Raw genomic sequence first — 14,706 nt, 5'->3', positions numbered from 1 at the left:
GTGATCTCTCTCTGCACTGTCCAAGATGATTAATAATGAGTCACACAAAACTATTTACATGTAAAACAATTACAATTAAATGACATTAAAAATTCAGTTCCTAGACACATTGCAAGTCTTTAAGAGCAACATGTGGTTATGGTTACCATACTAGAACAGCGTAGATATAGAAGTTTACCATCACCACAGAAAGTTCTATTGGACAGCGCTGCTCTAGAGCATTAAAATCTTGTCATTTCACCAAAATCACAGGTAGAGTTACAGCCCAAAGAACTCTGATAGCATTTGGTATTGCATTACTTAGGATTTTCATTTACACATAATTCCATTTTCAGCAATATTTAGCAGCATGTTGCAGTGGTTAAGTGGTAGGACTTTGGAGTAGAATTGCCTGGATTTCTACTATAGCTCCAACTAAACTGTGTGACCTTGGGCATGTAACTTCACTCCTCTGTGCCTGTTTTCTCATTTTAAAAAAGGTAGGAGCTGCAGGATAATATTATCCACCTCACAGAGCTGATGTGAGGATTGCATAAGATAAGCTCAGTAACTGACAATGTCATCTATAAATGCTAGTTATTATTGGCATTATTCTTCAAGTCTAGAAGATGAACTTAGCTTGTTTTAGTGTCTAGAATCCAGGTGATCAGTGGAAAAGGCAATAGGGAACGTTCAATCATAAGAGCAGCAAAGGAGTCAGACCCTAACAGGGCCCCATTTGTCTCTTAATGGACATAAACAGCAACCACATCATTCCTCCATAACTTGGGGCCAGCCACAAAAGAGAAGAGACCTTCTCCTCTAAGACCTATTTATCTTGCAGCTTTCAAAAAGTCAAAGGATAACTTCCCCTTAGCCTTAAAGGACGCAGAATTGAAAGTTAATTACTGTGTCACATAAAATAAAATAAGATCAAAATACACTGTTTATAAAAGAAGACTACCCAAACAAGTCACTCAGTAGGAAAGGCACTTGGAATTGTTTTTCCAGCTTTTCTACCAATCAGATCCAAGTACGTGATGCATTTTTATGGTGAAAGGTCACTATACCCAATACTTTGTGAATACCACAACACAGGGATACTGTACCTCCATAATCAACTAGAGAAATATTTATTGAATATGCAGGGCACTTCTGCTCTACACCAACTATGACTGGCAGGCTAAATTCAGCCCATCTCATGTTTTTGTGTGGCAAGCAAGGTATGAATGATTCTCACAATTTTAAATGGTTGGAAGAACCACCTTCAAACACTGTTAGAGAACACTGAATTGCTTTGGAAATTAACTTTTGATGCAGGCTTGATAATGTTTATTAATTAATTCAACCTAAATTTACAAGGCAAAACAATGCTTACATATGAAAAAAACTGTAGTAAAGTCATTTTGACAATATTGTTTGAATCACAAGTAATGTCAAGATGCTTTATCCACTTCCCATGCTGTCACAAGTCAAAACAATAAAACTACAATTAAATATCACTTTATACCCACTAGAATGCCTATAATCAAAAAGATAGATATTAATAAGTATTAGTAAAGATATGGAGAAATTTGGCTGGATGTGGTGGCTCACGCCTATAATCCCAGCATTTTGGAAGGCCAAGGTGAGCAGATCACTTGAGGACAGGAGTTCCAGACCAGCCTGGCCAACATGGCAAAACCCAGTCTCTACTAAAAATACAAAAATTAGCCGGCGTGGAGATACATGCCTGTAATCCCAGCTACTCGGGAGGCTGAGGCACAAGAATCACTAGAACCCAGGAGGCAGAGGTTGCCGTGGGCTGAGATCATGCCACTGCACTTCAGCCTGGGCAACACAGTGAGACTCTGTCTCCAAAAAAAAAAAAAAAAAAGAAAAGAAAGAAAATAAGAAAAAAAAATGTGGATAAATCTGAACCCTCAAACATTGCTGATGGGAAGGTAAAATGGTACAGCCACTTTTGTAAAGAGTCTGAAAGTTTCTCAAAAAGTTAAACAGAGTTATGATATGACCCAGCAATTCCACTCCTAGTTAAGTACCCAGAAGAAATAAATGAAATCTCAGCTGGACATGGTGGCTCACACCTGTAATCCCAGCATTTTCTGAGACCTAGGTGGGAGGATCACTTGAGCCCAGGAGTTCGAGATCAGCCTGGGTAACATAGTAAGACCCTGTATCTACAAAAAATCATAAATTGGCTGAGTGTGTTGGTGCATGCCTGTAGTCCCAGCTGCTCCAGAGGCTGAGGTGACAGGATTGCTTGAGCTAGGGAGGTGGAGGCTGCAGTGAGCCGTGATCGTGCCACTGCACTCCAGCCTGGGCAACAGAAGAAGACTCTATCTCAATAAAAAATAAAATAGGCCGGGCACAGTGGCTCATGCCTATAATCCCAGCACTTTGGGAGGATCACCTGAGGTCAGGAGTTAGAGACCAGCCTGGCCAATATGGCGAAACCCTGTCTCTACTAAAAATACAAAAATTAGCCAGGCGTGGTGGCATGCGCCTCAGGAGGCTGAGGCAGGAGAATCACTTGAGCCTGGGAGGCAAAGATTGCAGTGTACCAAGATCATGCCACTGCATTCCATCCTGGGTGACAGAGTGAGACTCCGTCTCAAAATAAAATGAAATAAAAGTTAAAACAAGAAGCAAGATCTCTATTTCCATACGAATTTGCAGCATATATATTTTCTGAATTCAGACTACAGTTCCAGCAGCAGTTTTTGAACCTTGAAGCAAGTGCAAAGGATATTCCATATTCCAAAATCCCTTTAACTGTACAATTGAGCAGCTTTCACCAAACTTTCAATTGGAAGTGACTAACCTGCCACATAATATTAAAAGGCACTATTAAGAGAAGAACAGAATTCTATTCCAAGCAATGAATATGCTCAATTAAAATCATGTTTGAGGATAATGTATGATGAGAATGTGGTACTTGACCTCCGCAGACTTTCTTCCAAACACATAATGCCAGTCTAAGCATAAAATTGAGGGGTTTTCTACAAAATACCTGACCAGTACTCCTTAAAACTATCAAGGTCACCAAAACAAGAAAAGTCTGAGAAAGTGTCACAAACCAGAAGAGGCTAAGGAGATACAATGACTAAATGTAATGTGGTATCCTGGATGGGACAGCATCTCTAGAGATAAACTAGTGAAACTTGAAAAAAAAAAAGCATGGGGTATAGTTAATAGCAATACACCACTGTGGGCTTATTAGTTGTGACATAGATAGCATAGCAATGTAAGATGTTAATGATAAGAGATTCAGCAAATGGTGCTAGGACAATTTCTATATCCACATGCAAAAAGATGAATTTGGATTCTCACCTCACATCACAGAGAAAAAATGAACTCAAAATGAATCATAGACTTAAATGTAAGAGATGAAGTAATAAAGCTTTTAGAAGAAAACATTGGAGAAAATCACTGAGACCTTGCAATTAGGCAAAGACTTCTTAAGTACAACACCAAAAGAATGGTCCATGAAAGAAAAAAAAATGATAAATTGGACCTCACCCAAATTCAAAACGTTTTCACTTCAAAAGACACCATCAAGAAAAGAAAAAGGCAAGCAACAGACTGGGAGAATATATGTGCATATCATATATCTCTCAGGGACTTGATCTAGAATATATAAACCATCCTTACAACTCAACACTAAAAAAACAAATAACTCAATTTAAAAACGGACAAAAGATATAACAGACACTTCACTGAAGAAGATATACAAATGGCTAATAAGCACATGAAAATATGCTCACTGTATTATAAATTATAATTTATAAATTAAAACCACAATGAGACACCACTTCACACCCACTTAGAATGGCTATAACAAAAAACACAGTAAATAACAAATGTTGGCAAGGATGTGGAGAAACAGGAACTCTCATACATTGCTAATGGAAGTGCAAAATGTTGCTGCCATTTTGGAAAACAGTTTTGCAGTTTCTTAAGAAGTTAAACATAAATTTTCCCCGTGATCCAGTAACTCCACCCTTAAGTATCTATCAAAGAGAAATGAAAAAATTATGTCCACACAAAGACTTAGATACTAATCTTCTTAGCAGCATTAGTCATAGTAGCCAAAAATTGGAAACTGATGTGCCTATCTAATAGTGAGTAGATAGATAAAAATGTGTTATATCCATAAAATGGAATACTATTTGGCAATAAAAAAGTAAGGAAGTACTGATACATACTGCAATATGGATGAATCTCAAAAATATTATGCTAAGTGAAAGAAATCAGACACAAAGACTGCATATTGTATGATTTCATTTACATAAAATGTCCAGAATAGGCAAATTTATAGAAACAAAAAAGTAGATTAGTGGTTGTCTGGGGCTGGGAATGGGACAGAGGATTGATTAAGTATAAATAAGCATGAGGGATCTTACTGGAGGGATCAAAAAGTTCTAAAACTGATTTATGGTGATGGTTACCCCACTTCAGTGAAGTTACCAAAAATCATTTAATTATGCACTTGAAATCAGTGAATTTTATGATATGTAAAATGTGCCTCATTTTGAGTGGTGGTATACAGGAACTCTACTAACCTTGCAACTTTTCTATAAATCTACAACTATTCTGAAATTTTTGAAAAATTAATTTAAATAAAAATAAAAATAAAAAAGTATATGTTTATGAACTGATATCAGTATTTGGCAGTACCTATCTGTGTAAAATGACATTTTCAAAGATTAAATAGGTAAAAATCTCATAACAGATCAGCATTAACAGATGAACACTTAAAATCAATTTTGACAATAGGGAACACTAATTCTGAGCCCCAATTAAGCAAAATATTATCCCCTAAAAAGAATTCTATTCTTCTCATTGGTAGTCTTCCTGTATTACAAAAAAAGTACTCAATTACTATTATATTTTGAATTTCATCAATAAAAATTTGTTGAAATTTGTTTTCTCTTTTGTCATAAAAGTACCAACAAAATATTCTTGATTTTGCCTTTTGGCCTACAAAGCCTAAAATATTTACTATCTGGCTCTTTACAGAAAGTTTCCCAACTCCTGTTCTACACTATAACAGGATAAACATAAACATAATCACTCTCTTTCTTGAATGTATTCTTATCGTTACCTAGTTGTGGCATAATGTCCTCTGGATATGCCCTATAAAGGATCAGTCTTGCATTGCTTCTGCTATGGCACTATTTGGGATATCTATAAAAAGAAACACTATTAGCTTAATAGTTGTAGCAAAGCCTTGACAACATAGTTAATATCGTGATATTAAAGTGCCAACACCACAGCCCGGTATCCTTAAGATGACCCTTATCAAGTTGTGATGTCACCAGGCTATGGACTCACCGAGGTCTCTTAGATATCAAGTGGCTCCCACGGCATCACACCCTGCCTTTGGCATCACCCTGGCACATCACCTCAGTACGGTGCCATATGCTATCACTGCTGTGGTAGAACCCTGTCCTGATACCACACCGCCGAGATGTCAGAGTAATTAACCCCCACTTCTTTCCACTCCCTGGGCGGTGGCAGGGAGGGGGAGGGTAGCCACAGTCACCGGTTCGAGCTCAGGAGGTAGTACTCTGCTCCAACCCTTGTCCCTTCCGCCTGCCACTGCAGGTCAGGAACCCCGGGGGACAGGACCTTTAGGCTCTCATTACTCTTGCCCTGCCCCCGAACCTGTTTCATATGGCCGACTCAACGACCCGCCAGCGCCTACCCACTCCAGCTCTTTCACACGGTTCCACTCAAAGCCGCTCCCCGTACCTGACTCCATTCTCCAGCTGTCATCCTGGGCCAATTCCACCGGCAACTTGACTACGGACGGACGGTCGCTAGGTTCCCTGGGACTTGTAGTTCTGCACTGCTAGGGGCCAAGTCTGTGAGGGCAGCAAAGGTGCCTCCTGGCCCGGAACTGCTCTCAAACTGCAATTCCCAGAGGCGCCGCGCGACGGGAAAAGAAAAGGGAACGAGGAAGGCCGGTGATTGGTGGAGCTCTAACGGCTGTTTTGACTGGCAGCCGGAGCCGGCGACGTGAGGCGGGCGTTGTTCGCGCGTCAAGTAGTCGCTGGGCCAGCGAAATGGAGGGGTGTGTGTCTAACCTAATGGTCTGCAACCTGGCCTACAGCGGGAAGCTGGAAGAGTTGAAGGAGAGTATTCTGGCCGATAAATCCCTGGCTACTAGAACTGACCAGGTAAAGCAACGCTAGGTCTCTCCGCAGCCGGCGAGGTCGGCGAAGCCCTACGTGGCTTTCGGGGCCCAGCCCTAGCGGAGGCCCGGTTTCTGAGAGAAGCAGAACCCCGCCCCCGCCGCCCCAAGCAGTCCCCCGGGGTCACCTCAGGACTCGCGATAGGCCTGCGGGAGCTAGCCCCACAGACCTCAGGTATTTTCCCGTTGGCCCGGAGCTCCGCTCCCTGATTTTTGGATAGTTCTAGAACGTCTACCGCATTTCTCAGAAACTCCGAATCAGTGAAAAGGAAGGCTTTTTATATGAATTTATTTACCTTTACTAGTAACTGTATTCAGTAACACATGTGAAATTGAACGCCCCTTCCGTGCCAGGCAGTTTGCTAGGAGCTGGGGATACGGTGGAGTGGAAGATGCAGACAATAAAATAAGCACAAAAACATATCCGATTACAAATTGTGGTAAATACTCGGCAGAGAAGTTTACATGGTGCTTTCAGAACACGTTAATAGGAGGATCTGATGCTGAATATGACTGTCGTTAATTGGAAAAGTTTTTGCAAAGAAAGGAAGGTTAGACTTTGAAGCATGAGTGGGATTTCCATGGGGGAATGAGTGGACATTCTAAGCAGAGGCAGACAAAAGTTGAGAAGTGTTTCTTTCTGCCCTCCTGCTCACAGGACTCTCGTGCCTTCATCCTCAGTTTCTAGGATTCATGGTTAAGCCCACAAATATTTATAGATGGCCTTGTGTTTTGCGGACAGTGTGCTAAGCACTAGTGAGACAGCCCCATACTTACAAATCTCCATTTTGTGTCTTTTGGGAGAGAATTAGAAATCAAGAGACTGTTTTCTCTTTTCTGGAACTTTCCTTTATTACTCAACCTGAAAATGGCCTTATCTTTACGTGGTTTACTTCATTATGGTCTGGTGATATTTAACGATTTAAATTTAAACGTAATACTTTATATTAAGTTAAGATTTAATTCTCCATTGGAAATTTAACCATTTTTCAGTCAAGTCAATGGCTTAAAAAGGGAAGGGAACTATTCAGCAACAAGAGACGTAAAAAACATGAAGAAATGCAATTTATGGATCTCGTCTGGTTCCTGATTTAAACAAACCAACTGCAAAAAGACATTTGGGAGACAGTTGAGGGAAATCTGAATACAGACCGGATATTAGACATTCTAAAGGAGTTACTGTTAATTTTAGTAAGTGTAATAATGGTCTCATATAAGAAATACCTTTATTTTTTACATAGTGAAACAGAAGGGTGAAAAGTCATGATATTTAGGATTTGTTTTTGGAAAGCTCAGCAAGGAAAAAACTAGATAAAGCAAATAGGGCAAGGTGTTTGTTGTTAAATCTAAGCAGTAGGCATGTGGGTTTCTATTCTATTCCCTCTATTTTTGTGTGTTTGAAATTTTTTTGTAATAGAGTTTAAAATACCATTTTCTATTCTGTGGGGCTAAGACGTATAGCAGTCACTGCAAATAGGGATTCCCTTTGACAAATAATGACTACTATAGCTTTTTTTATTTTTATTTTTATTTATTTATTTATTTTTTGAGACAGAGTTTCGCTCTTGTTGCCCAGGCTGGAGTGCAGTGGTGCGGTATCACCTCACTGCAACCTCTGCCTCCCGGGTTCAAGCGATTCCCCTGCCTCAGTCTCCCAAGTAGCTGGGATTACAGGCGCCTGCCACCACGCCTGGCTAACTTTTGTATTTTTAGTAGAGACGGAGTTTCACCATGTTGCCAGGCTGGTCTGGAACTCCTGACCTCAGGTGATCTGCCCACCTCAGCCTCCCAAAGTGCTGGGATTATAGGCGTGAACCACCGCACCTGGCCATAGCTTATTATTTTTTATAAAAAGTAATTTTCTTGTTTTCTGTGTGTTGTGTTTTCTAAATTATATTTCTAATCTATTTATGATTTTAAATTCTAAGTGATTTCAACTAGTTTAATGAACATTTCTTCCCCCATTAGATTCATGTGTTCCTTCTACAGCATCTAACTTGAGGTCAGTGTGGTAGTGGAGATTTCAGAGTCAGAACTTCACTGACAGTTGTGTCCCAACTTCACTATTTAGTATCCATATGACCGTCCACAAGTTGCTTACCCTGAGGAGTTTTAGTTTCCTCATCTGAAAAATGGAGATAATAAGCACTGTGTAGAATGGTAGGAATTAAATGATACGATGCATGTAAAACTCCCAGCACAGTGCCTGACATAAAAGTAAGTAAATAATGTAATAGTAAAACAACCAAAGATGTATTTCTGTCAAAGCATTGAAATCAGTTTCTTGCTCTACTACTTTCGTTGTCGTATTCTGCCCAGAATTACGTATGTTCATCAATGTCATTCTCCCCATGTTACTTAAACCTTCATCTGTCTTATATACCAGTAAGTAATATAGTTTAAGGTTACCTACCTGAGGGTTCAGTGCTCTGCATTTCGTATTTTCAAGCTATAGATTTGCCAGCACCCGTATTTTTTTTTCTTGCTTTTTTGCCTTCTATTTCAAGAATGTTTTATTACTGCTTCTCTGTAGGACAGCAGAACTGCATTGCACTGGGCATGCTCAGCTGGACATACAGAAATTGTTGAATTTTTGTTGCAACTTGGAGTGCCAGTGAATGATAAAGACGATGTGAGTACTTTGATAAAGTTGAATTGATAAATTCCCAGTTATCTTTGTACTCCAGACTGGTGTTTACTGAAGCCTGTGCATTATGCTCATAAAGAAAATTGTAACCTTTACGACTGGAAAGTTACATCATGGCCCTTGTGATCAAGCATGAGACTCATGGTTGCATTATTTTACAATGTTATGTTTGCCACTCATACTCTGTGATTTAAGGTAAACATACAGGAGAGGCTGAGGTAGGAGGATTGCTCCAGCCCAGTAGTTTGAGGCTTCAGTGAGCCATTGTACTCTATCCTGGGTGACAGACTGAGACCTTGTCTCTAAAAATAAAAAAACAAAAATAAACATACAGATCAGGGGTTGTTATGGTGAACCCTAAAAGACCATAAACTCTTTCTGTTATGTTGGATTTTCTGTTTTTTGGTGAACATGGCCTGAATAATGAGGACCTAAAGAACTTTTTTGTTACATAAAGAGATTTACTCTAATGATATGGTTATATTAGGATTAGATATGTGAAGAGTAAGAATGGAACCTTTTTTGTAGGCAAATATTTTTTTGCCTTTGTAAAGCTCCTTGCTAACCCTGCCTAAATGTTAGCACTAATCCTTGTGCCTTTTTCCCCTGGTATTTCTACTACCTACTTCTTTTATAGGCAGGTTGGTCTCCTCTTCATATTGCAGCTTCTGCTGGCCGGGATGAGATTGTAAAAGCCCTTCTGGGAAAAGGTGCTCAAGTGAATGCTGTCAATCAAAATGGCTGTACTCCCCTACATTATGCAGCTTCGAAAAACAGGCATGAGGTATGGTTCCATCCTAGGCTACTTCTATTGAGTTCTAAACGTGTATACAAACACAGATCTCTGCATTGTTTTCTTCTTTCTTCTCCATCTTTCCAGATCGCTGTCATGTTACTGGAAGGTGGGGCTAATCCAGATGCTAAGGACCATTATGAGGCTACAGCAATGCACCGGGCAGCAGCCAAGGGTAACTTGAAGATGATTCATATCCTTCTGTACTACAAAGCATCCACAAACATCCAAGACACTGAGGGTAACACTCCTCTGTAAGTGACAAGTAGCAGTCATTTGTATTCTACTTGACATTAGCCTTCTTGCAATAATTCTTATACATCATTTTTTTTTTATTCTGCTTATAAATGCAATACGTGTTAATGGCAAAAATGTTAAATTGCACAAAATATAAAGATAAAAATTGCCTATTATCTTGCCACTCAGAAATAACTACTGATCACATTCTCGTGTATTTCCTCCTGGTCTTTTATATTCAAATGTATATATTTTACACATACATATTTTTTAGCAAAATTGGGGTCATACTGTGTATGTAGTTTTTAGCTCTTGTTCTTTTCACCTCATAGTATATTATAAGTATTTTCCAGTGTCATTAAATATGTTTAAAACCTTCTTAATGGGTATATAAAATTCTGCTGTATAGATGTGCCATAATTTAATCATTCGTCTATTACTGTATATTTAAACTTTTATGAGTTTTTCACTATTATAAATAATGGTACATTGAGCCAGGCATGATGGCTCATGTCTGTAATCCCAGCACTTTGTAAAGCCAAAGCGGGAGGATCACTTGAGGCCAGGAGTTCAAGACCAGCCTGGGCAACACAGCAAGACCCCCCTGTCTCTAGAAAAAATTAAAAACTTAGCCAGGCATGGTGGCATGCACCTGTAGTACTAGCTACTCGGGAGGTTGAGGTGGGAGGATTGCTTGAATCCAGGAGCTCCAGGTTACAGTGAGCTGTGATCACACCACTGCACTCCAGCCTGGGGAACAGAGCAAGACCTTGTCTCTAAAATAATTGACCAACTTTGTACAGAAAACTTTTGGCCATATTTCTGATTATTACCTTCTTATAGACTCCTAGAAGTCGAATTGCTGCGTCAACAAATACACACATTTTAAGACTTGCTATATGTTGCCAAAATGCTTCCAGAGGAGTTGTATCGTTTTACCCTCCCAACAGCAGTTTAAGAGTGCCTATTACCCCCTCACCAACACTAAATTATCCTTTTGTTATGTGAAAATGATATGTCATAGACGTAATTTACATTTTTATTATCAGTGAATTTGAACTTTTTTTAATGTCCATGGCTAATTACATTTCTTATCTAGTTGTAACTTTTTGTGTCCCTTTCTCTGTTTCCTTTTGGGGAATTAATTTATTTTCACTGGGTTTTAAGTGCTCTTGATTTGGCATGGTAAAATACTAATTTTCTGCAATGTTAGTTGAAAATGTTTTTCCTAGTTTATCTTTTCATTTTGTTCATAATTTCTTTTACATAAGACAAGTTTTAAAATTTCTATGTAGTCAAGCCCATTCATCCTTCCTCATGACTAGAAAGCTCTTCCTTACCCTGAAATTAGTTAAATATTCACCCGTCTTTTATTATAGGTTATTTTAACATTTCATTGGTTTTGATTGAGGGTTAGTGTTATTGTTTTGCATTTAATTCTTAAAATCCATCTGTAATTGAATTATGTCTATGACCTGAAGCTCGCCTTTACCTTGATATTTTTCCACGGTACTTGGCCACTTTTCTTCTGTGTTGAATGGTGACTTTTTCTTGAACCAGAAGTGCTGTGAGTCTTCTTTTTAGTCCAGAGTGAGATTCAGCCTTTTCCAATTTGACTTTAAACCAACTTTTAAAAAGTATTATTTTCTTAACTCTTAGTTTTTAAAATCTTTCCTGCATTCTAAGAGACCCTGTTTAGAAAGACCTGTATGCCCTACCTCTTTTCTCCATAAATAGAAAGGCAGGATGGCCTAGAGGAAATCTAGGAGTCAGACAAGATAGTTACTGGAATGAACATAGGATTTATGAATAGCTAGATGATGTTCACCCAATTCAGACTGTACCACTTACTAACAATATTAAATACTTATATTAAACAATTTATAAAAGTTACTTAATCTTCCTTGAATCTTAATTTCCTCATCTGTAATATAAGGATAATAATTCCTTCCTCACTAGATTATTGTGAGGTTTAAGTAAAGCAACATGTAAAGTGCCTCCTAATACCCTCCTGGCAAACTCTTAAGCACATGGCAAAAGTTGTTGTTACCCTCTTCCACTCAGTTTACTGCCAAGACATGTCAGCATAGGTAGGAACTTTAACCTCTGTCACCATTTCAACTGTAAAATGGTGATAATAATACTTTGCTAACTTATAAGATAGATATATGGATTAAATGAGATAAAATCTTTTAAACTGCTTTTTCAAACTTTAAGCTGCACGAATTACTATTAACAGTTTATGAACTGAGACTTTTCTAAATTCTAACCCTGAATTATTATATGCAGTGTTTGAGGTAAACAACTACTTATCTCTGTAAAATGAGAAAGTTGTTCCTTAGGCTGGCATTTAGATCCCTTCTTCTATTGTAAGTAGAACCAGAATTATGATTTACGATCTGGTATTACAAGGCTTTTTTTTTGTAGAATTTTAACTTACAGTCTCCCTATGCAAACTGATGTTTCTTTCCTGATTAAATAACTTTCCAGTGTTACCATTTCCTAATCATATGCATTTTAGACTACCTAGCAAGAAATCCTAACCATTACATAGAATTGGTAGTGATTTAATTGGTCTCTGGTGGTCCCTGATTTCAGACACTTAGCCTGTGATGAGGAGAGAGTGGAAGAAGCAAAACTGCTGGTGTCCCAAGGAGCGAGTATTTACATTGAGAATAAAGAAGAAAAGACACCTCTGCAAGTGGCCAAAGGTGGCTTGGGTTTAATACTCAAGAGAATGGTGGAAGGTTAAACAGCTTGGATTTATTCTTACTTTGTATGTTGTGTTGTTGTCCCCAGTGTCCTACAAACTAATGTATTTGTGCACAAGACATCATCTATGAATGATGAAGTTTTCTCACCTTCAAAGTCTTATAAACATGTAGACTCTTGTTCCTGCTGAGTTACTTGTTCGAAGCTTACAGCTTGTTTTCCAGGCATCAAATAACTGTTGAGATTGTTCTACTGTTGTCGTATATTCTTCTATATTGAATTCTGGTTAATTTGGAGTAACTAATTCTGTGGCTGTTGTGAGTCTTCAGCACCCTCCCATGTACCTTATATCCCTCTCTGAAACAGAACAGCTCCAATAGCAACAAGCCAGTTGTTCTGCCAGATGTTTCTATGTGGATTCTGTAATGTTCCTCCATACAGTTAAAACATCCTAACTTGTTTTTCAAGCTCACTCAGGCCTACGCCAAATGTTTCTGTTTTTTTCAACCCTGAGGTTTAATTTATTTTTGTGATAGGAGGGATATTTACATATTTTAGTGGACCACATTTTAAGTTGGACGGTGTGCTCTAAAATACTGAATAACAATAGCCCATATACCTATGTATGTGTTTTTGATGGGTTGTTTACTCTGAAATAAAATGTATGGTTTTCTTAAAAGGAAGTTTTAAAGTACCTATTTTGAGTCATCCTGTATTGAAAAGAATGTCAAGCTTGTTAAAATGACATGTAACAAAAATGTATTTTGATTTGTATTTCAGAAACTAAAAAATAAAATGTTGAAAGAATCTTCCAATTTTTCTTTCAAATTAGCTAGAATTCACTTAAGCCTTAGAATCCTTAGTAAAGACATTTCTCAGTTTTTGGTAGCTCTAAGTCAGTAAAATTAGTGAAGCTTGAATTGTAGCTAAAATCTTTTAAAATAGCCATCTTCTGAATTGCTAATTAAATGTAAAACAAAAGGAAATTAGTAAGTATAAACTTGAGCTCCATTTAGGGAAGCATCTTAACTGATACTAGTCATAAAATCTAATGAACTCCAAGTGACTTTCAGATTATTTTTTATTTGAATTTTATGCTGCAAATACTGCTCGAAATAAGTGATCCAAGTGAACCTACAAACTTGCATTAATTTTCGGTCAAAGTCTTGATCAGTAGCTAAAATGAGTTTCGTAAATACCAACTGTGTTATTGATAGAAACTCTTTACAGAAGTATTGTGAGTACTAACCTTAACAATCAGAGAAGCATCTTATGGAACAAAACTCTATTGAATGCTGGAGATAGAATTGAAAGCAGGGGAAATAATATTTCTAGTATTTTTAGTGTGATCAGAGTAAAGTTTTGTCTGTTACAACTGAAGACATTTACTCTTCATAAATATTGAGTTAATTATCTGAGGTGATAGGTTTCGTGGGTGTAAAAGGAAATTCATCCGAGTTCTTCAATAAGCAATACAGATGGAGCTAAGCCACAGGTAATTTGTAGGCTTTTGGCATTTTAAATGGCATGACTTGTTAATATTTAAATCACAGATTTGTATAAACTAAAGATATCAGTGGCCTCGGATATTGATCAGGTTGTTACCTGTGTCTGTAGGAAAGGTGTTAGAGATGAAGCTGATTCAAGGTCAGCAGATTTTACAGTTTCAAAACAAAAAAAGATAATTTGGCTGGGCGCGGTCGCTCATGCCTGTTATCCCAGCACATTGGGAGGCCGAGGTGGGCAGATTACCTGAGGTCAGGAGTTCAAGACCAGCGTGCCCAACATAGCCAAACCCCATCTCTACTAAAAAAAATTAGCCGGGTGTGGTGGTGGGCGCCTGTAATCCCAGCTACTCAGGAGGTTGAGGCACGAGAATCGCTTGAACCCAGGAGGTGGAGGTTGCAGTGAGCCGAGTTGGTGCCACTGCACTCTAACCTGGGTGACAGAGCGATAATTCATCTCAAAATACATAAATAATTTAATTGTGAAGCTTAACTGAGAATATAAGATGGAAGAAAAAGGCCAATGAAAATAGTGAAAACATTTACATTCTTAAATATGTTATAGAGAATCTATAATTTCAGTGAGGTTTTGTGAACTTCAAAGTAAATCTGTGTTTTTCTTCATAATCTTTGA

General features: G+C 38.2%; 2 protein-coding genes across 4 annotated transcripts in view; one reads left to right on the top strand and one right to left on the bottom strand.

The window, feature by feature from the left end:
• Nucleotides 1–6,015, bottom strand: part of ATG4A (autophagy related 4A cysteine peptidase) — a 62,378-nt gene extending 56,363 nt beyond the window's left edge. The window contains exon 1 of one of the 2 annotated variants that reach the window (XM_054471830.2): nucleotides 5,737–6,015. In XM_054471830.2, the coding sequence (XP_054327805.1) occupies nucleotides 5,737–5,746 (10 nt within the window). In that variant the 5' untranslated portion in view covers nucleotides 5,747–6,015. Of the gene's footprint in view, nucleotides 1–5,086; nucleotides 5,165–5,736 lie in introns of those variants that run through there. The other variant, XM_054471829.2, reaches the window with a different exon arrangement.
• A 19-nt stretch (nucleotides 6,016–6,034) lies between these two features.
• On the top strand, nucleotides 6,035–13,374 carry PSMD10 (proteasome 26S subunit, non-ATPase 10). Of its 2 annotated transcripts, none has more exons than XM_054471833.2 (5): nucleotides 6,035–6,164; nucleotides 8,712–8,810; nucleotides 9,463–9,609; nucleotides 9,706–9,793; nucleotides 12,454–13,374. In XM_054471833.2, exons 1-5 carry the CDS (start codon nucleotides 6,051–6,053, stop codon nucleotides 12,459–12,461), a joined length of 456 nt encoding a protein of 151 aa, XP_054327808.1. In that variant the 5' UTR covers nucleotides 6,035–6,050; the 3' UTR covers nucleotides 12,462–13,374. The 2 variants fall into 2 exon arrangements, with proteins under 2 accessions (XP_054327808.1, XP_054327807.1); XM_054471832.2 differs by having other exon boundaries at nucleotides 9,706–9,872.
• Nucleotides 13,375–14,706: the final 1,332 nt, after the last annotated feature.

The sequence above is a fragment of the Pongo pygmaeus genome, chromosome X (assembly GCF_028885625.2).
Source record: "Pongo pygmaeus isolate AG05252 chromosome X, NHGRI_mPonPyg2-v2.0_pri, whole genome shotgun sequence".
Lineage (NCBI taxonomy): Eukaryota > Metazoa > Chordata > Mammalia > Primates > Hominidae > Pongo > Pongo pygmaeus.
Note: the sequence above shows the minus strand (reverse complement) of the source record. Positions and strands in the feature narration are given on the sequence as shown.

Bases quoted from the DNA above. Each gene is read 5' to 3' on its own strand.
- PSMD10 (XM_054471832.2), top strand. From the start codon at position 6,051: ATGGAGGGGTGTGTGTCTAACCTAATGGTCTGCAACCTGGCCTACAGC. The intron at 8,811-9,462 runs GTGAGTACTTTG...CTTCTTTTATAG, and splicing joins CAGTGAATGATAAAGACGAT to GCAGGTTGGTCTCCTCTTCA. The intron at 9,610-9,705 runs GTATGGTTCCAT...CCATCTTTCCAG, and splicing joins CTTCGAAAAACAGGCATGAG to ATCGCTGTCATGTTACTGGA.